At 42.7% G+C, this 22,465-nt stretch overlaps 1 protein-coding gene across 2 annotated transcripts; it reads left to right on the forward strand.

Moving 5' to 3' along the window:
- The first annotated feature begins 954 nt into the window (after window positions 1–954).
- On the forward strand, window positions 955–19,118 carry NFRKB (nuclear factor related to kappaB binding protein). Of its 2 annotated transcripts, none has more exons than XM_063178596.1 (26): window positions 955–1,013; window positions 1,623–1,763; window positions 2,157–2,358; window positions 2,452–2,579; window positions 3,654–3,828; window positions 3,991–4,092; window positions 4,632–4,705; window positions 5,122–5,206; window positions 5,437–5,617; window positions 5,812–5,920; window positions 6,367–6,493; window positions 7,498–7,563; window positions 8,538–8,617; window positions 8,698–8,738; window positions 9,162–9,222; window positions 10,066–10,240; window positions 10,570–10,676; window positions 11,127–11,250; window positions 11,634–11,710; window positions 12,307–12,527; window positions 13,030–13,306; window positions 13,970–14,188; window positions 14,620–15,396; window positions 16,251–16,357; window positions 17,082–17,217; window positions 18,004–19,118. In XM_063178596.1, exons 2-26 carry the CDS (start codon window positions 1,641–1,643, stop codon window positions 18,127–18,129), a joined length of 3,900 nt encoding a protein of 1,299 aa, XP_063034666.1. In that variant the 5' UTR covers window positions 955–1,013; window positions 1,623–1,640; the 3' UTR covers window positions 18,130–19,118. The 2 variants fall into 2 exon arrangements, with proteins under 2 accessions (XP_063034666.1, XP_063034667.1); XM_063178597.1 differs by having other exon boundaries at window positions 9,165–9,222.
- Window positions 19,119–22,465: the final 3,347 nt, after the last annotated feature.

Below are 22,465 nucleotides of genomic sequence, written 5' to 3' on the forward strand. Positions count from 1 at the left end.
AGTGTGGATAGATGGGATGATAACAGTATAGCGGTTACAGGGGAAAATACATTTGCTGCTCTCTGGATGGATCACAGAATTTCTGACCTCCCACAACACAGTCCAAGGGAGGATAAGTGGAGAGTGGACTGGTGTGGAGCCCCTGTGTCTCTGTTGAAACCCTTGTGAAGTATGGAATTTTAAAAACTATTTTTAAATTTAAAGGTAAAGTTTAAAAGTTCTTTCTAGCTGATCAGCTGCACAGCATCTGAAAACTGAGGGAGGTGAGAATGATGTCCGTTGAATCAGCAAACCATGACAAAATCCCTCTAGGAGCAACTCCTGTCCCCATCCCAGGTGATTTCAGGTACTATCCTGAAATATCCACTCCACCACTCACTAAGAGTCACTCAAGCTCCACCTAAATGTAAAGAAAGAACAAAAGCAGGGAGAAGTTAGGGAAGAGTCCATCCTAAGTTCTGCACTGAATCTGTCTTTTGCTCATTGGGTAAGACCTGCACTCTCATTTCTCGCGTGCCAAGTTGTGGCACAGATTAGTTTGTGAGTACATTGCCTTACTGTCACCTGCAATCCTGCACCTTACCCCGTCGAGATTTTATTAAACGAGTGTTATTCTGCAAATTGTTAATGTGCGTCCTTGGAGGGGGCTGGCAGTGGGTAAAGGCGTGGAGAGACAGTAAGAACCTCCGTTTGCTGTATGAAAATTTGCATTAAAATTCAAAATATTCAGCCTTTCAACACTTCATTGTAATATTACCACAGCATCTCAATGACTAATCCACTGCACAGGACTGCAGTCAAGCCGTATAAATCTGCCACTGATGGGTGGCTTCAGCATTCCACAACTACCGTATTTTCAGGGGAACTTCCACACTTGTCCTCTGGTACGCCACTGCACTGTCGCGGCCTGTCGTGACTGCGAGGCCGTGCGCATGCGCAGTTCGGCAGGGCGGGGCGTTTGCGCAGGCGCGGCAGCGCCGCCGCCTTCCGCCTTCAGCCGGGCCGCGTGAGGGGTACGAAATAAACCTGTTTTCCTGTTTTCTTCGCTGTGCCACCCGTTTCATTGCGTGTTTTTATTCCCCTTTTCTTTATTTCGCGTGTTTTATGCGTTTCTTCGCATCTCAGAGCGGTCCGGCTGCGTCGCGCCGGAGGGGACGGGGCTCCTGGCCCTGTCACACCTTCAACCTGAGGCAAACCCCACCTTAGACCTGACCTTCGCTTCTGCACCCTAAAACCGCCTTTTGGATTTAAATGTAGTCTGTCCTGGTGTTTAACAGTGTTGGAAAGGGTTCCTGCTGGTGGGAAGCAAAGTGTGATGGGTCAGCTGTACTTCCCATCTACCTGTCTGGAAAAGCACTTCTCCATTGGCATGACCATGCTTCTCCATGTGTGTTTTATATATATATATGTGCGTGTGTATGTATGGGTTTGATATGTATACATATGTATGTGTGTGTATACATACATACATATATATACAGACAGATATTGAAGGCCCACTCCATAGCTACCATTTAAACAATCACCCATCAAAGGTGGGTCCTCCATCATTCCTCACATCAGGATGGATGTATCTGGGTTTGGGATTTTTGTTTTTTGAGGGTTTTGCTGTCGTTTTCCAGGAGCAGGAGGGCTTGAGGATGGATTCCCTGGATCACATGCTCACAGACCCCCTGGAGCTGGAGGGCAGTTGCACACGGATTATGGAGGACTGCATGCTGGGCACCACCCGGGTCAGTCTGCCTGAGGACCTCCTGGAGGATGTGAGTAGTGCTGAGACACTTCACCTTATCATAGCCTCTATATAAATAATGTGTTTAACTCCTTTTTTTGGGGCTTATGGAGGAAACTGGAAAGGGGAGGTGTTTTTGACTGCCTTGGGAAAAGTGTCGAGTGTTTGATTAATCTCGGGATGATATCTTTCAAATCAATTCTGTTACATTCTTATTATTTTTAAATTGCCATTAAGAAGATTGTTGCAAGCTTTGAATTTGTTTTCTTGTTAGTAGTATCAATTTCTTGACCTTTCATTTTTATGCTCTGTTGTTTCCTGTGTCTTATAAAACAGTGTCTCATGACTGGTGTCACTTAAAAAGCTAGAAAATTGTCAAAAACGTGGCTGCATTTTCTTCACTGTTGTTTCTTGCTTTCTTTAGCCTGAGATCTTCTTTGAGGTTGTCAGCTTGTCAACATGGCAGGAGGTCCTGACAGATGAGCAGCAAGAGCACCTAAAAAAATTTCTGCCTCACTTCCCTGAGAACAACCGAGAGCATCAGAACAAACTCATCTCAGCGCTGTTCAGTGGGGAGAACTTTCGGTTTGGGAACCCGCTGCACATTGCCCAGAAACTCTTCCGGGGTCAGTCAGCCTCGTGAGCTTCCCTGTGGGTTTGGGGCAAGATCTCAGCTAGCAGTTGAAAACCCATTGTGTGTTTTGTCTTTGTTATTACAGATGGACACTTCAATCCCGAGGTGGTGAAGTACCGGCAGCTCTGTTACAAGTCGCAGTACAAGCGCTACCTGAGTGCCCAGCAGCAGTACTTCTACAGGCTGCTCAAGCAGATCCTCGCTTCCCGCAATGTGAGTGTGCTCTGGGATGAATAACTTGTCTTTATTAAAAGTGTCTTGGTGCAGTCACAGTTCTCTGAGGTCTTTCCTCTAATGAACTGAATGAGTAATGCTTCTGGATTTTCCAGTGGGCCAGATAGACTCGTTGCTATATTTCAGGCTGTGTAACTCTCATAGCTCTCACTTGTGTGACCTGTCTTCTTTTCGTGCCCACCTTGTTCCCACTTCCTGCATTTGCACCTTTGCAACTTATTATTTTCTTAACAAGTCATTCTACCTTTGTTTGTTTACCATTTCTGAAGCAACTACAGTTAGAAAATATGTGGATCCAAACCTCTGATTCTCATTCCTGCAAATCCCTGGTAAAGTCTTCCTCTGTGGATACTTCTGTGAGCAAATTTTTGCCAGCTGAAGTGTGTTTATTGGTCATTTATTTTCATTACACTTAGACATTGAAACATTTGGTATGTAGGGATGAAGAAGAAAATGTGTCTTTATAAAATGGCCTACAATGTTGTGGAAAATAGAGAATCCCAGAATGATTTGGGTTGGAAGAAACCTTAAAGCTCCTCTCATTCCAATCCCCTGCCATGGGCAAGGACACCTTTCATTAGACCAGGTTGCTCCTGGCCTTGAACACTTCCAAGGATGGGGCATCCACAACTTAATTGGGCAACAATATGGAATACATAGGAAGTTATTTCCTCTGTAGCCATGAGAAGTAAAATGGTTTTTTCAAAGGTTACATTGTTACATACTTGTGTGGAAACTACGCCTCACAACAATGATTTAAGTTCTTCTCAACAGTTCACATAAAATGACACATAGTGTTACATGTGGAGAAGAAGGTGTAGAAATTTCACCTGTTTTTTTTTTTCTCCCCTTTAAACGATGGTCTAAAATGCTATGTTTAAAATCCTGTGTGTGGCAGATACTGATTCTTCCTAAGGTTCCCCTTGTACAGATCTGAGGCACTGATGGCACCTCCTGGTAATCTTGCTGGAAGTTATCTGAGCTGGGCTTACCTGTCCTGGCTTACAGCACTGTAGCTGACATAGCTAATGTCACATGAATCTTTCCTTTCAGCACTTGCTGGAATTAGCCAGGAAAGGAGGCCCTGACATGACCCTAAGGAGAAAGCATTTCCCACCAACATATGACTCGGAAGAACGAGACAGACGGACACATCGGCGCTACTTGAAGATCCTGAGGGAAGTGAAAGAGGAGTGTGGAGACACTGCCTTGTCTTCTGATGAAGAAGGTAATGCCCTGGGCTGAATTGAAGACTCCAGGTGTGAATGGAAAATGACACATTTTTGATTCTGGGCTCTACTTCCACTGGCTGGGATCTAATGAACACATGGTAATAGTTCAGCAGATTGGTGTCAGATCTTGCAGAAGTAAATTTATACCTCTGTTTTAGATCTAATCTCTTGGCCTCCACGCTCTCCAGCACGTTGTTCAAGTCCACCAGTTCCCCTGAGAGTGATCCCCACGTTGTCAACCTTGGACATGAAAACTGCAGGTGAGAACCAAACAAAGGGGGTCAGTATGGCTAGAGGGGAGAGAATTGAGACCTTGCAGGAAATCATCTTTAAAATCTATTGCTTGATGGGAAATCGTGTGATGCTTCATTTTTGCAGTCTTCAAAATAGTTGACTCTTTTCCCAGTTTAATCTTTTTCTTCTTGCAAGGCCAGTATTTGAACACAAGAATCATAGTTTCTGTAATATTACTGATTCCTCTGTTATATTTTAGATGTTGAAGCATTAGCATAGTCCAGTTCAAAATACTTGAGAATTCCTCCTATAGTGACTGTAATAAATTTTTCAAACTGTTCAAGCTGGTTCTGGCTTCTTTTCCATGCTTGCATCAGCAGTGAAGTCTGATGACTGAATGAAGCACTGAAATGAATGGATGAATGAATGAAGGAAATTCATATATGGAGAAATTTGTTACTGAAATTTGGAGATTGCTGGAAGTGTAAATGGATAGAAAATGGCATTCTAAGAAGTGTCAAAGGTAACAATAGAGGAAAACTGCAAATAATTATTTTCATTGCAGACAAGATAGAACTTGGAGAAAGTGATTTAAAGATGATGTTGAAGAAGCACCACGAGAAACGAAAACGTCAGCCTGTAAGATGTCAAAAAGTCTTGGGGGGTGGGACTACATTTTAACTTGGATGTTTTTATCTCCTAGCCATAAAGATCAGGGTACTTCTGGGTGATGAAATGATTGCTATTTTTTGTGTGCCCCTACCCATCAGCTCGTTGTTGTAACCTGGGTTCCATTGTCAGTGTATAGATGCAGCTTCTGGCCATGTTCACCTCGATAGAAGGATTTTATAATTTTATGTGTTATGTGTTTTGGAGGGACAAAGTTTTGGTTTTCAGGGTTAGAAGACTTCCCAAGTTTTATTGCAGTAAATAATTTAGTAAGCTGATCCTGGTTGAGTTTGGTGCATTTTTGTACTTGGGTACTTCTTCACTTTATGGCTGTCTTAAGACTTTGTCCTTTCTCAGTTTAATTTCTGTACTATTTTCCTGTGTAGGATCACCCGGATCTAGTCACAACAGACCTCACCCTTGAGGACATCATGACTCGAGTGAATGCTGGCAGGAAAGGTTCCTTAGCAAGTCAGTGGATCCTTTGCTTTTTTATTTCATATATGTTGATTTAAAAACTAGAGGTTTTCTGTTGAGGGGAAAAGTGAAGATTTATGACAGCAGCTGGAAAGGTGGAATGGTTGATGTGTGAAAGAGTGCACACAACATACATTTCTAGATACATACTTTAATAGTTTATGACTTTCATTAAGGTATAGTAAGAAGCTAAGTATTCTTCTTAACTTCTATCATATCTGAAGCCTTATTTGACCTCGCAACCCTCAAGAAAAAGGTGAAGGACAAGGAAGATAAGAAAAAAAAGAAGCCAAAGATTATTAAATCTGAGGTGGAAGATTTGGCTGACTCTCTTGGCAATGCAGATGGACTCCCATCAATGTCTCAGGATTTTTCCCCGCTCCCTCTGTCATCTGTCAAAGAGGAGTAAGTGTTCCAGAGGGCCCTGAACACCTAACATGGATGGAAAAAGCAAAATGTTTCAGCTCACATTTTTGTGGGACTGTTGCAGGCTGCGTTTTCATGCAGATTGGGATGGGTGAAATATGTGTTGTTCATCTTTGTATATGGAGGTGAATATTTACTCAGAGGATTTACTCTGCGTTCTCTTTCTTTTGAAGACCTCTTGAAGATATGAAGCCATGCCTTGAAGTAAATGAAATATCATCCAGCTTCTTTTTCCTTCTTTTGGAGATACTGTTTCTGGAAGGACCTGCTATTCTCTCTGTGGTAAGGAACAACCCACTTACTAGGAATCTTTGCAGGAAGCAAAGAATAGAGGAGCTTACAGCTTTGTAATAGTGACTTTTCTCCAGACTTACTTTGCTGTAAATTATAATAAGATTTAGATTACATATTAAAGAAATTAAACCCTGTGGGAGTGCTACCACTTTCTGGTTTTAACATGTTTCATGAGTTTAGTCAATTGAATCTGTGAGGTTTTCCATACCCATTCTATAGAACATGGTTTGATATATTTTCTATTTTAAGGGCAGAGATCGGGAAGTGTTTTCCCCTTCTTTGGTGCTGTGTTACTTGAAAAAGTCAGGTGATTATTTCACGTACATAAAAACCTTTTTGTCCCCTGCATGTGTTCAGCTGGTTTGTTTTCTATGAAGACAGTCATAGTTTAAACTTGTGAGATCATTAATAAAATAATTATCTTTCCTTTTCAGCTTGAAGATAAAGTTCTCGATTGGCAATCTTCTCATGCCAGTGCACTCAATAACTGGTTCTCCTTTGCCCCTAATTGGTCTGAATTGGTTTTACCTGCCTTGCAGTATTTGGCAGGTGAGAGCAGAGGTAAGAAGAGATGTTAAAAATACTAATTGTGCTTTTTCTCTGTTCTAGTTAGTCTGGTTTGCAGTATAGCTCAAATCAACTTCTCATTCACCACTACAAGAAATCCTTGTATTGCTTGCAGTATTTCTGTGATAGGCTGTTTGGTTGACATGCCTTGGTTGTGGTCAACTTGTTTTGCATGTGGATAGTACATAAGACCTAGCATGATTCCCAAGTATGTGAAAATGTCTGTGAAATTGTCTCTAGACAGTTTCTCATGTTCTGATCATGGCTTCAGGCAGGGTATTTGAAGCAGGAAATAATTAGTCTCTTCCCCCACAGTGTTAAGTTGTAGTTGGGTTTGGAGATAATAAAAATCAAACTGGATGATGCCCTGAGCAATCCACTGAAACATGAGGTTGACCCATCTTGGGCTTGGGCCAGTTGAGTTTCAGCCATTCCTTTCAAACTGAATTATTCTGTGGTTCTGATTTTCTTAGTGAGAAGTTTTAAAGGTAGAGACAGAGTGGTGGCCTTGTGGTGGCCTTGCAGCATATTGTCCATAATGCTGATGAATGCTGTAAATCTCAAGTTCTCTTCCCATGAGTCCATGAATTTTCACTGTACAATAACAGTCCCTGGGGCCTCATATTTCTTTTCCCTCTTCAGCTTGAAGATAAAGTGCTCAGCTGGCATTTTCTCATCCCGGTGCACTAAATAACGGGTCTGAACATGGTGAACAGCAGGAAGAGGCTCTTAGCTGACAGCCTGTTGTTGGAAGGCTCATTATCCTGTTCTGTTCTTTCTTTGTGCTTGCCGTTATACTCTTGAGATGCTCACCTTCCCAAGGTGATAAAGGGATCCTATCCCCTTCCCAAGGGCAAGAATAATTTTAGAGATGCACTTACATAATAATTTAAAATGCTCTGTCTGTCAGTGTGAGTCTTTAACTTGACATAACGACAGTATGATTTTGAGGTTGGATAATGGTATAATGTCCCTGACATGTACATTTGTCATTGTAGATGCTCCTTCCAGCTTTTCACCTTTTGTTGAATTCAAGGAGAAAACTCAGCAGTGGAAATTGCTTGGTGAGTACCTTGTGTTCTTCTATGATATGTACTATAGTAAAGGTTTGTTGTTTTCTCCAGGACTTTACTTTTCGTCTTTCTGCATCCTGGAGAGAAACACAAACAGAGCTGTTAATTCCATGGTTAGGCATTTTCTTTTCTTTTAGCTGAGCTAATACATGTTTTGGATTTGAGGTGTTGACAAGACGTCAGTATCAGCAGCAGACAGAACATAAATGAACAAAGGCACTGGGCTGTATTTCTTTCTGTTGCTGACTTAACTATGTTTGTCAGCCTTCAAATTTGTCTGAACACTTTCCTATTTTCCCTTCTGTAGAGCATACCTTCTGATGATTCAGAGTAATTAGTAATTATCACAACTGCAAAGGAATTAAGCTTCTCTGTAGAGCAAACTGATACTATTCTCATTTTTAAAATTGGGAACCAAAGAGCAATTTAATGATCAGTGTGCTTAGGCTCATACTGATTAAATTACAGATGTTCTGTGTTTATGTTCATTCCTTTAGTTACTACACAGAATTTTTCATGCTTTACTATGGTGATTCTAGTGATCACATTTGCAGGCTTAAACTGGCAGAGATTTGGAGTCAGGAAGCTTTTCCTCTGATCCCTTTCGCAATTTATGGTGGAGGTTATGTAGGCCAGTGTTTCTGCTCATGGATTCAGTAACTGGGATTACTTTGGAGAGTGGGAACAGGGGACTGGGTCCCAAACAGCATCTTGCCTTCTGTGCTAGGAGTTGAAGCACCATCTTTTTTGTACCACCAAAATCACTGGGGATTTAGCATTTCCTGGGAATCACTGGGATTTAGCATTTCCTAAGCCTGGAGGTGTTCAAATATTGCAGTTTGAACATCTGTGACTGGTTATGCATTGAGGAGAGAAGGGAACAGGAGAGGACTGGGAATTACAAGCATCTGGCTTCCTAACAATTACAAAAGTTCTATTTTTACATTTTCATTATTTCTTACTAGGTAGTTACCAAGATCATGAGAAGGAACTGTCAGCACTGTTTCATCTCTGGTTGGAGACCAAAGACCAGACTTTTTTCAAAGTGAGTGAGACAAAAATCACCTTCTAGGAGCATGAAACCTGACTGAGTTCTACCCAACATTGACATTTCTTTCTCAATAGGAAAATGAAGACAGCTCGGATGCCATGCCACTGCCCAGAGTGTAAGTGTGCAACACTGCTTGAAAGCCTTTGTAGTGCTGCTGAATCTGTGGGATTTGGGCCTTGTGCCTCTGGACCTTAAAATAAAACAATTTTACATCATGGGGCAGGAGAAAATTTAATAGTTTGATTTTATAAGTGCAGTAACTGGACTTCATGAAATCAACTGATTTTATCCAAATTCACGTATATTATCAGAACAAAGCTGCAGTCTAGCTTAGGTTTTACTAATGAGATAATTTATAGTCCTTGCTTGCCTTCAGGTACTGCACATAGCATACTTTAAGATTTCTGCAGGGCTTGCTTTTGTTACCATAAATATTTTCAGGATTTGTTCAGAAGAATTTGCAGAATGATAAGGGGTTTTATCATTTGGGACTGTTGTGGGCTTCTTGTGCTCAGAACTGATGGTGCCTTTGTTTCAGAAGGACTGACTATGTAGTCCGGCCTAGCACTGGAGAGGAGAAACGGGTGTTTCAAGAGCAAGTAAGAAGAGACTCTTTATTTTAAAGGCACTTGTTAAAACAGTTGGCCGCTAAATCAGGAGAATTTGTGTAGGACCGCTGTTTTACACTGTACACAAATGTAGTTAATGTGAAGAATTGATATGTTGCTTCTGCCTTGAATTCAGTATCTTGGCCTTGCATAAAACTTGCTAATGACATAGCCTTGTTTCAAAACCATCAGTATTTCCAGTGGGTATTTCAGTGGGTAAAATTAATTTGGTAAAAACTAATTGGATAAAATTAACGGAATTGATAGTGTCAGTTGGTTGTGCCAACCCCTCTGTTCCTTTGCCATCCCCCACCATCCCCCCACTTACCTCTTTATTTTTTGGCCATGTATGTGTGCAAGCAAAAAATAAGTTTCAGTAAGTGCAACCATCCACTTAGTTATCTTATCTGTAGTAGATGCAAGTGGGAATTAGAGGGCAAACACATGACAGGGATTCTTCTCCCTTCTCTCCAAGTGCTATCTACAGGACAGAATTTATAAGTTAAATTTTGGAAATCTCTCTTTAGCCAGATAAAAGGAAGGAAGGGGAAGGGGACAGAAGGTGTATCTCTTGTATTTCTGGCACCTCTCTAGTCTGTGCAGCTGCTTGACAGTGAATGCGGTGCACTTGCACAACTTGCTTGGGTGGAGCATTGTACTTTGCATGAAATAGTTTGTGATTTTCTTGATCTAAAATAAGTCTATATAGCAGTATTTGAGCCTTTAGTTTTAAAAGGCTTTCTCTAGAGAATGATAACAACTTACTTGGTAATATGACATGAGGCTTTGGTGTATATTTCCTGGTAAAGTCAGTGCTCTTGTGTTCACCTCCAGGAGCGTTACCGTTACAGCCAGCCCCACAAAGCCTTCACCTTCCGGATGCATGGCTTTGAGTCGGTTGTTGGTCCTGTGAAGGGAGTGTTTGACAAGGAAACCTCCTTAAACAAAGCCCGGGAACATTCTCTCCTGCGCTCAGACAGACCAGCATATGTCACCATTTTATCTCTTGGTAAGGTCATGGCCAGAAAAACTTCTGTAAAGAAGAAAAACATTCCTCTGACCCCTAAAACAATGATTTCAGGAATCTACATTGGGGTTGAATGCTGGTACCCAAGTTCATCACTATTAGCACAAAGTTGGCACAGTTGATGTACTTTAAAATGATCCTTTATAATCTCTCCTCGTATTTTTGAGGGATTTTTGGGGCTAGATTTTAGTAAGCAAGTAGACACTGTGAGAGCAAGGGTAGTAGAGCAGTCCCAAAATTGATCTGATGGAGTACCTGAGTACTGCTGTCCAGTTACAGCTGGAAGTTTAAGCTCTGTTTTTTTGTTTCAGTTCGTGATGCTGCTGCTCGCCTTCCTAATGGAGAGGGAACTCGAGCTGAAATCTGTGAGCTGCTCAAAGATTCCCAGTTCCTAGCTCCAGATGTTACAAGTGCTCAGGTAAGTTGGATGTCTTGTCTGGCCTCAGATTCTCATAAAAATACACTGCTTGGTGCCAGGCAACATTCAGTGGCAAAGCCCCAATAGTTTTTATGCTGTTGTGATGAGCAAAAGGGAGCTGTGTACTACTATGATGAGCTGCTGCAAATCTGCACCAACTTTGGATGATGAAAACCAGCTAGAAAAGCCATAGCGTTAACACTGTTATGGAGCTGCTCACATTTTAGATTGAGGAACAGTCAATTTTCAGAGATTTGGTGGAAGCTCCGTGTAACCCAAGGTGGCAAACACCATCCTGTGATGCAATATCTGCCCTCAGTCACTTCTCCCTCAGGTGGAGATTGCTCGCAGCTTACTCAGGTTTTATACCAAATAGGATCATGTTGCTATTCATCAGTTTTAGCTAGTCCAGCAAAGGATATCTTATAATCTGTGACTTCTGAACTTCAGGTTAACACTGTTGTTAGTGGTGCTCTGGACCGATTGCATTATGAGAAAGATCCCTGTGTGAAATATGATATTGGGCGGAAGTTGTGGATCTACCTGCACCGGGACAGGAGCGAGGAAGAGTTTGGTAAGCCTGAGTTGGTGATCTTAAGAATTAAAAATGTTTTTAAAGACGGATAATGAACACTGATTTGTCAGTCTAGCTTTTTTCCCTAGTCAAATTGCTTATGTTAGTCCTTCAGCACTTAAACCCAGTTTTAGAGAGCAGTGTGTCACTTTGAAGCATTTGTTGGAAAAATACCATCCCATGTGCAATAACTGCAGATATATGTTTTTATGTGTCTTATTTTCAACCTTTTTGGCTAATTTTCTAGATGTTTTTCTTTGCACCGTTACATGACTGTGTGTTTAATTCCTTGTCTGAAGAAGAATCTGCACCTCTTACTTAGCCTCTTCCTTAAATCTGTCTGCTTGTGTTCAGGAGCTCTAACCATTAATTCGTCCTTGCAGAACGGATCCATCATGCTCAAGCTGCTGCAGCAAAGGCCAAGAAAGCTCTTCAGAAGCCAAAACCTCCAGCTAAAATGGTAGATTTCTTTGCTCAGGGTTGCACAGCCGGTTTTGGGATTGAGAAGGAAATTAGTCTTAATTTAATCCATAAATTCTGCATCCATAGCAGGTGATGAAAATGACCATGTTTGAGTTAGTAATTCATGATGTATATGAATGTCAGTGCACAGCTTCCACTATTATCCTCTCATTTGTGCTCCCTATCAAAGGGATGGTCTTTCAGATCTAGTTTTGAGGTTAATTTGTAACAGAGTGTGTGGAACACGTCTGTTCTCCCCCTTGCTCTGCTGAAGCCCTCAGGGTTTGGATGTCTGATATTAAATATTTCTGAAGTACTTATCTATTGGCACATTAACCAAGGTGGAAATCTGCATGTTCTGAATGTTTGTCACAGCTGAGGTGCACTTTTCCTTGAGAGCAAGAGCAACCAAACACACCAGTTCGTCCAGGGTTGCAGCTGGGGAAAGGCAGACAGTCAGTCATGTTGGATTTCAGGATTTAACAGCAGAGCATCATTCACCACCATATAAAACTCAGGTTGAAGTGCTCAGCCTACTGTAAGGTGCAGCAATTAACCCCAGATTTTGTGATGCTGAATGTGGTTTCTTTGTAGAAGTCGAGTAGTAAGGAGGGTACTGTGAAAGCCCTCCCCACCAGCACAGCAGATCCTAGTCAGCTGAGCCTCAGTGACTCCAGCATGCCACCAACTCCTGTGACTCCTGTGACACCAACTGCCCCTGCATTGCCAGCAACACCCATCTCACCCCCACCGGTGTCTGCAGTCAGCAAGAGTGTATCTGGTGCTGGGTCAGAGCCAGCAAAACCCAGCCAGAGGTACTGCTCCTGTCCCCTATGTGACTTGGGAATGCTGCTGGCTGTTTTTCAATAATTTGTATAATTCACTAGTGAGGGAGTTGGGATTATTTAGCCTGGAGAAGAGGAGGCTCAGGGATGACCATACCACTCTGCAACTCCTTGAAAGGGGGTTGGAGGCTGCTGAGAGTTGGACTCTTCACCCAGGAAACAGCAGCATGGTAAGAGGGCATAGTCTCAAGCTGTGCCAGGGGAAGTTCAGCTTGGGCATCAGGAGGAATTTCTTCACAAAGCATAATTAGACATTGAAAGAGGTTGCCCAGGGAGGTGGTAGAGTCTCCATCCCTGGAGGAGACCAAGGAACAAGTGTACATGGCACTCAGTGTTCTGGGCTGGATGACAAGGTAGGGATCAGTCACAGGTCGGACTCGATGATCTCAGAGGTCTTTTGCAACCTCAGTGATTCTCTGATTGTGTGAATGTCCTACATCTTTGCTGACCTATTGGCTCTGTCTTTCCTTAGCGTTCTCCTGGTGTCTTCTCCCACCATGCCCCAGCTGGGGACGTTGCTGTCCCCAGCTCAGAGCTCACAGGCACCGCCAGGGCCAGCGCCCACCCCATGTGTGGTCAGTCACAGCAGCTCCTCAGGCCTGCCACAGGTCCGTGTGGTCACTGCCCAGTCCAGCCTCCCAGCTATGTCCCAGCAAGCCCCAGTGGTCACCCAGCAGCAGCAGCAGCCCACGTCAGTGCCTCAAATCCGTGTTCCAGCTACAGCCACACAAACCAAAGTGCTCCCTCAGGTGAGTTGGAAGAGGTAGAGTATCTGACATCTGATCTGACTTGCAGTGTTTTTGTGTGATGCGCAGGCATTCTGTGCTCATTTGAAACATGCACTAACTGCATTCAAGAGCACAGAAACAGTTTTACATATGCAATACTGTTCAGTGCTCTGTTTTTCACATATTTACCTGGCATCATTAAATTGTGCATTACATAAAAAGTCCATAGAACTTAGAATCACAGAATCGTTAAGCTTAGAAAACACTGTCAAGATCATCAAGTCCAGCCATGAACACAGCAGCAACACTGCCATGTTCACTACTAAACCATATACTTAAGTTCATCATCCACACATTTTTTTGAATGCTTCCAGGGATGGTGACTCCACCACTGCCCTGGGCAGTCCGTTCCAATGCTTTACCACCCTTTCTGTGAAAAGAAATTTCCTAATATCCAACTTAACCTCCCTGGTGCAACCCTAGGCCAATTCTTCTTGTCTTGTCATTTGTTACCTGGAAAAAGAGACTGACATCTACCTCACTACAGTTCCAAGCAGTTGGAATCCTTGCAAGGGAATTCTCGTGAACTTCCCTGAACCTGCAAGTTAACACAATACAAAGAAGAATCACTAGACTGTTCCTATTGTAGTAGTCTGCTCATAGTCTTCCTCCTCTCTTCTGTAGGCTGTGATGACTCTGCCTGTAAAAGCTCAAAGTAGCCCTGTGCAGGTGCCAAGAGCAGGAAGCTCCATGGCCAGCCAGGCAGGTATCACTGTGACGGGGCTGCCTGCAGTGCCCAGCCCTGCTGTGAAGCCAGTGACCAGCTCTCCAGGCAGTTCTGCTGCCAGCACCTCCTCCACCACTATCATTCAGAACATGGCTGGCCAGAACATCATCAAGCAGGTGAGAGGGAGGGAGAGACTTGAAACTGGGCTCCACAACCTGATTGTTTTCTGTTGTGCAGATGTAAACATCTGAGAGCTGTAATGCTGTGTATGTTGATGGACTGTGCGGGCTGACACAGTTGCTAGTTTTGTATGTTTGAGCCCTGTTTTCATGTACAGATGAAAGATGTGTTAGTGCAGGTTCTTTTGTGATCTCTCCTTCATTTTGTTTGGAAAAGAAACTAACCCCACAAGTATTTCCTATTTCAGATGGGATTGAGAATGCCATCTGATAAACAACCAGAACTATTTCCAGTAGTGTACTGAGTGCTAGTCTTATTCCACTTGCATTCTAGTGGGAGCAAACATCATCCTGTTGGGAAGTTCTGCTTTGAGTGTGCCTTGGGCCTTTTCCCAGTTTGACAGAACCATTTCTCTGATCTCTCCCAGGTGGCTATTACAGGACAGCTCGGCGTGAAGACCCAGGCTGGAAGTGGCATTCCACTCACAGCAACCAATTTTCGGATCCAAGGGAAGGATGTGTTGCGCCTGCCCCCATCCTCCATCACCACAGACGCAAAGGGACAAACAGTGCTGCGCATCACTCCAGATATGATGGCCACCCTGGCCAAGTCTCAAGTCACTACTGTCAAACTGACTCAGGACCTCTTCACAGCAGCTGCGGGAAGCAGTGCTGGTGGGAAAGGCATCTCTGCGACTTTGCACGTGACATCCAACCCTGTCCAGACTGCTGAGTCTCCAGCCAAGACAAGCACGGTGTCTCCTGCCTCTTCCAGCCCAGCCGGAGGCACTGTGGTTAAAGTGACTCCTGACTTAAAGACTGCAGAGCCAACAAGTTCTGCTTTCCGCCTGATGCCTGCCCTGGGCATGACTGTGGCAGATCAGAAGAGCAAAGCCATAACCACGGTGGCATCCACAGAGGCCAAGCCAGCTGCCACTATCAGAATTGTGCAGGGGCTGGGTGTAATACCCCCCAAAGCTGGGCAGACCATCACGGTAGCCACTCATGCTAAGCAGGTGCCCTCGTCCTCGGCGGTGAGCATTGCTGGCACAGGCCACACCTCCTTACCCACCATGAGTGCCACAGTGTCCAAAGCAGTTGCCGTGGCCTCAGGAACTGCGGGAACCCCCATCACCATTGGTACAGGAGCCACGGCTGTGCGGCAGGTGCCCGTCAGCACCACAGTGGTATCTACATCCCAGGCAGTGAGTAATGCTGAGCTCTCACTGGTGGTGGGTAAAGAAGGGGGTGCCAAATACACTGATGTTTTATGGCTGAAAACTGCTCTTTGCATCCACAGAGACTCACATTAATGTGGCAGTCATGCAATGGTTGTATTTAGGTTCTAAATTTTAGGTTGTAAAGGACGTTAAAGTTCATTCAATCCCATCCCCTGCCATGGGCAGGGACACCTTCCACTAGATCAGGTTGCTCCAAGCCTCATCCAACTTGGCCTTGAACAGTTCCAAGGATGAGGAAGTCACAATGTATTCTGGGTATGGGTCTGCAACTCATTTCATGGTGTTGAAATTGCAGCTAAATGCCCCCCAAAAGTCAGATACTTCCCTTATGTCCTTTTGCAAGTGAATGAAATAAACTTTGCATATCTGAAGTCCTGCCTCATGCAGCTCTGTGTCTTGCCCCACACCCTGGCAATAATTTCTCTTGGAATGGTGTCATAGAACATTCAGAACTACAAGTGCTTATTACTTGTATTAACTTTTTTACTGATTTCATCCTTGAATGCTGTTTTAATACCCTAATCTGAAGGCACCATAAACTGTATTGTGGTTACATAAGCTAAATGACACTATGGTTGTTTCCTAAGGATAAAAATCATGGATCCTGTGGTGCAAAGATAATGTGGATTTTCAGGGTTCAGACAGCTGTGTAGTGAATGAGAGGGACATGAATTTTAAGAAGCCTGAACTGGAGCACAAATTTCATCAGCAAAACTGCTGCTGGTTTCTGCTCACAGGACTCTCACAAAGCAGATGTTGTCGACTAGTTTCTCTGCTGAGCTCTCCATGGCTCCTCATGTGTTCTTCCCATTCCCCAGGGCAAACTTCCAGCACGGATCACAGTACCCCTGTCAGTGATCAGCCAGCCAGTGAAGGGCAAGAGCGTGGTCACTGCCCCCATCATCAAGGGCAACATCGGCGCCAAGTGAGTGCTTTGCATCTCATAGTTCTGCTTTAGAAATTGGCTGAGGAAGGTCTGTGTTCAGTGGGTTTCTGGGGAGCAAGCAGACAGAAGCTGGAATGGGATTGCAGTCTGTTAAGAAACTGAGTGGATATGGTGTCTGCAATGAGATTGTAATTTTTAGTTATTTATTTTGAGATGCAGGTTCTAGCAAATACACCAAAGAAAAAACATTCTATGCCTTGAAATCAGCTGTTCAATTAGTTCTGTGTGTTTGAGCAAGAATTAACACACTGAAAAATATCTGTAATCTGAAGCTATCTCTCCATTCAAGAGAAGTTAACTGCCTTAGTGAGAATTCTTCTGGCATTCAGATATTGAAGGCTTTTTGTTTATTCTTTCATAAATTCTGATAGTGTCTCCCTTAGTTAATATTTCAAGTGCTCAGCTGTTTTCTGCATTGTGAAGTGTTCAGGTCTGATCAGGCTAACCCAGTGTGTGCATGGTCCAGAGTTAATGGGTGTGATTTGTGTGCTAAATTAATTCCCTGTCATATTTATAAAAACTGACATAAACTTGTCAATAGGGTATTTGCCAGTTCTATGGGGGGGGAAAAAAAACCACTACTTAAAATGGTTAGTACATGTGGTAGAACTATAATCTACTAGCAACTGAAGAATGGTTTGGAGTTGGAAAGATTGAGCCTGCTGTGCTGTTTACTAACCTTTCAACAATTATTATTCCTTAGCATCAGTGGATTAGGCAGAAATATCATTCTGACTACAATGCCAGCAGGGACTAAACTGATTGCTGGGAACAAGCCTGTGAGTTTTCTGACTGCACAGCAGCTACAGCAGCTGCAGCAGCAAGGCCAAGCCACACAGGTAAGGGTGCCTGGAATGATCATTCTATTTGCTTTTTAATGACTTAACATCTCCATTAGGACATTACACTGGATACATGGGGTTGTAGTGTCTGCATTAAGCACATGGAATCTGTCATCACCTTTACATTCTCTCCATCCAAATAAAGTTTTTAAATGTTTTTGAAGCACTGCCAGTATAATGAATGTAAAACCAAAGGTCCTGTCACGATTTTTCTATACATGCAGCAGTCTTTGTAGTGCTTTGTACTTTAGCTTTTGTGGGTCACTTTTTCTTGAAGAAGTCACATAACTGATTTGCATATCCATCTTTCTGTCTGGAAATTTAGTGTTCCATAATTCCAAATCATTAATCTGCATCGACAGCTGATATTAACAAGTCTGTAGAAGTGAGGTATCCAATGGATCCAAGTCCTTCTTCTGAAAATGTGTAACAGCAGCTGACATACGGTTTTTTATTCAAACTACTTTTCAGGTCTTCCTCTCTAATCTGGAAATCTCCTGTCACCATCTCTCATGGGCAGTGGGTGGAATGATCTTCTTATGATATATTCTGTTCTGGCAGTGGTTTTGGTGCTTGGTGTTGTTCTAATCAATGAGTTTTTGTTGGCAGCAGAAGCAGGTACTTCACCATAGCACAGTGCAGGTGCAGTCATTGTGTTATTCTTGAGATGAGGTTATTCTTGAGATTATTATTGAGGTTATTCTTGAGGTTATTCTTGAGGTTATTCTTGAGGTTATTATGAGGTTATTCTTGAGATGAGTTATTTCTTTCCATTTCACACAGGTGCGAATTCAAACAGTTCCAGCCTCCCATCTCCAGCAAGGAACAGTCTCTGGCTCAACTAAAGCAGTGTCCACTGTGGTTGTGACAACAGCTCCATCTCCAAAGCAGACTCAGGATCAGCTGTGACCTCTGGTTTTAACATGGATCACTTTCTAAGAACTTCCCTGAGCCTATTGTCATACTCCATCCAACCAAACACCTGAGGCTGCATAACCCGAGCCATGGCTTGGAATTGGACTGGGTTCTGCCCTTGCTTCTCCAGGGTCAGCACTGCCATGTCTGGGTAGAAATTCCACAGAAAAAAACATGCTGTACCTGCAAAGCAAAATGTTTCAATTCAGATGTGAAAATCCAGGTTCTGTGGATCTGTTGTTTTAAGAAACGTCTTGCTGTTTTTTGTTCTTTTTTCATCCAAAGAACTTTTGGCAAATACAAAAAATCCTCTGCAATTTCAGTTGTAGACAAAGCAGTTATCCTGGATCTTCATTAAGCAGGGAAGGTTGCTTGGAAGGGGTTATTCAGTGGCTTTTCAAAGTCATGGAAAAGATGTCTGCTTTCACTGGAGTCTGGCTGTCACCACTGTTACCTAGTGACTCAGGATGGTGTCTTTGACACCGGAGTTATTGTAACTTACATCCATGTCAATTTACTGTCAAAGACAGGGTGAGAGTCAAAGTGGGTTTTTTGCTGTAAGAGTGAGCATGGGGGAGAGGGAGATGAGAGACAGAAAGTCACTGTGTGAACAAGTCTGTCAGCAAATGGGACTGTAGTGGAAAGGAAAAAGGTGATGTTCACAAGAACAATCCTCTTTAAGTTTTCTTCAACATAGAAACCTTTTTATCAGTGGAAACAAACTGTACCTTGATTTAAAAGGTTGGAATATGTTTTCAAATACACCCAAACTGTTGTCTCTTGGGTTCTGGAGAAATACTTTACCCCGTGACCCTGGCTGTTAGTTTTGGTTTTACTTTTGTAGTTTTATCTGTCTATGTAAATATTTTTGAATTTTGCACATACTGGAGATGAATTTGTGACTGTTCTGACATGACCTTGAAGCTTAATGAGATCAAAAGATGTGCTGAACCAGGAGAAGAATAAAAGTGTAGAAAGCCTTATAGATCTCTGCTATATCTTTTTGGTTCTCTACAGCGTGTTTTGTGTACAGTCATTGTCCAGCTTGCCAAGGGCTGTCCATCTTCCAATAACCTGTCCATCTTCTTGATAAGATGGTTCTTTTTAACCTGTTTTTTTTCTGTAGGCTTTTTTTTAAGCTATGGTTTACTCCAAGTTATATATAATAGAATATAATATGCTTAAAGAACCAAAATGTACAGTTCGGGACTGTTGTGGTTGGAGCTCTGTGTGTGTTACTGTTTTGCTGGGCTTCCGGCTGGGGCTGTGGATCTTCTGTACTGCATCTAACCCACTTCCCACTTTGAAGGAAAACAGCTATTTCAGTAAGAAAAGAAGTGACTGGATATAAATGCTGAGTTAGCAGGACACATCAGTTCAGCATTTGAAAGCAAGTGCTTGAATTGTGGTCCATATGCTTCACAGTATGGAGTGAAAAAGGTTTTCTGTCCTGCTTTGCCATGTTTGGTACGTGTTTTGCACATTTATCAATCAGGAGCCAGCAGAAGGACTGTGGTGTGGGAGGGAGGTGAGGACATTCCAAAGTCCTTTAAGTTGTGAAGTTAAAAGACTAAATTAAGCAGGCAACGAGCAATTTCCTACTATTGCTTATGTGAAAGAGCCTTTTAAATTCAAGACATAATCAAGATAATCCTGCTATGTTCTGTTCATAATTAATAAATTATTAAATAACCTACAATCAAGTGCTGAAAGATGGTTACATTGTGAAGACCCTCTAATTTCTGTCAATCCCCATGACTTTCTTGCTGGACACAGGAGGCTTTGGAAGTATTAAGCTTAAGAAAACAAGAAACCTGCATCTAATCCAAGAAGTTTAGTGTGTCTCAGGTGGTTGCTGCTGGTTTTAAGTGTCTTGCTGTTAAACACCGTCCTACTTTTGAGCAACATTTGCCTCCCTGTTGCTTCTCTTAGGTTTATGCTCTTTTATTTTGAAGTCTGGTTTTGGGAGAAAAGAGCATCAGACACTGGATGGGCTTCTGATTTTGAATGGCCATGTGCTGGCTTGGGTAGGAAGTGTTTATCCTAGCTTTCACAAACAAAGTACAGCCTGTTGTGATTCAGCTACCACCTGTCTGATGAGCTGCTCCACTCTGGTTGAAAAATAACCCCTAAGCTACTGCAAGTCAAGAGCCCTTGTTTTTAATAAGTAACTTTGAACTATATGAGGCAGAAGGGCAGAGAAGGGCTCCTGTGGTTTTGTGGGTGTGCTGAGACTGGGGGAGGGTATCTACAAACTAGACTGTGTTCCAGGTGGTGTATGCTCTCACATCCTCTTGCTCTGCAGCCTGAAAGCTGTTCTGGATGAGTCCTGCAGTAAGAGCTGCTAGGGCAGCATGCAGGGGAAGAGGGCCTAGAGAAAGTATTTATACTGACATTACCCATTTTCCACCTGCCCTGCCTGGAACTAAAGGGCCATTCAGCCTGATGAATCTTTGTCAATACCTTTTCTAGTTTAAAAAATAAGTTCAACCTGTTTTTGTCACACTGAGATGCTCACTAGTTATCAAAGAGCCTTGTTTATCTCCTAAAAGCTGTGAATTAGGAGTTTATTTCCACAAAGAGAATATTGTGTAAAACCTGCTTTAAAAAACTGAGCAGGCTACACAAACAGCCACTAGCCATTTAAAACCTTTCTAAACTTTATTTTAACAACTGTTTTGTTTTATTTAAATCATGGGGGAAATCTGTATTTACATAATTCAGTAGGACGCCCTCATAACCCTGTGAGCTCACCTCAAGTGTTCTTTTCAAAAGAGTCATTAACTGGACATGTTTTAACAGTTGATCTTCATTTTTCCAATACCTTTGAAAATCCTAGCATTGTTTTTAGTAAATGCAAAAACCTTGTTACTTGTTTGTCACATGGCAAACCTGAACCACCTCACAATAGACCCAATTCTTGTGCCTGCCACAAGTTGGGTGCACAGTGTCTGAACTCAGGACCTTTCTGGCTGGGTGCTGTTCATCCTGTAGGATGGCATTCTGGAATTCAGACTTTGCCCCATAGCCTAAACACTAAACACAGCAGTTTCGAGCTGTGGGGAAGGGAGAATGTGCTGCTGGGTCCAGGCTGGAAACATGCTTTGGTAGAAAAATTGTTTAATCCTGTACTTAACCCCTTTGCAACTGACTCATCTCAATCTGAGATTTATTGGACCCTAGTTATGTGGATAGACCAGATGTGTGTAGATCCAGAGGTGGAAAGCTGGAATCATCTTTCTTGTGCTTTGAATTTCTCAATAAATAAATCTGAATTTCTCACCACAAGACTGCATTTTCAGCTGCTGATCCCTCTAGAGGAACAATTTATTTGACCTCTCTCCTGTTCCTGTACGGTGAATCACCCCCTGGATAGAGCCATTTGGTTTTGTGGACTATTAAAGAAATTCTGCATGAGTAGTGCAAATTTGAGCTATTGATGATTTAATTTAGGGATGACACAGGTGATGACACAGGTTATGCCAAGTGACCCATTCAATGTGGATTAGTTCATTTGGGCCTGGATTAATCTTGTACACGGCATCCTGTATTGAGGCCTGAATACTGAAACTCAATCAGAGGTCAGTATTTTAAGAAGCATCTTTATGTCTGGAAGTGTTCACCAAACCAATTTGGTGAGCCTTGCACCCATACCTCCTAATGTTACTTTTTCTCACTGTCCTGCAGTTTGCACCTGGAGCAGAATAAGTCAGCTGCCAAATGCAAGATCCTTGAAGCAGAAACATGCTGGTCCTTCAGAGCTCCAGAATCACGAGGTTTTGCAATGACACTTAGAGAAGGTGCCAACCAAATCCCAGAGGAGCATCAGTAAGTGGCTGTGCTGACCCACAGCAAGGCCATCAGGGCCTGGAAAGTAGAGCAGAGAAAGAAAAGAAGAGAAAACCTGCTGCAGGTCAGGATGCTCTCCCTGCATGCTGACACTGCTTGAAGAGTTAACAGGGACCTGCAAGGTGCTGGCATTTTTTGGAAACGTGGCAAGTGGCTTTAATGTTTCTATTTGTTATTCTGAAGCAATTTATGGAAACTTTTTGGTTTGTGCTTGGGGAAGCAATGGCTGCTTGATATTTACAAGACATGCATACAAAAATATGCTTCTATATATATATAAATATGCTGGATTACTCAAAAAAAAAAAAAAAAACCCAAAAGGAATTTGCACTGAGGGCTTTTAAACTGCTTAAGGAGAGTTCTTGTAAGTCAGCCTGTGGTGAGAATTATTCTTGTGTACTCAGTTACACAGTGAAATTATGGATATGAGACAGTCACAAGCCCTCTAGTCACTGCGGCTTTATGAATGACTGACCTCCCT

Source organism: Melospiza melodia, chromosome 29 (assembly GCF_035770615.1).
Source record: "Melospiza melodia melodia isolate bMelMel2 chromosome 29, bMelMel2.pri, whole genome shotgun sequence".
NCBI classification, from domain to species: Eukaryota; Metazoa; Chordata; class Aves; order Passeriformes; family Passerellidae; genus Melospiza; species Melospiza melodia.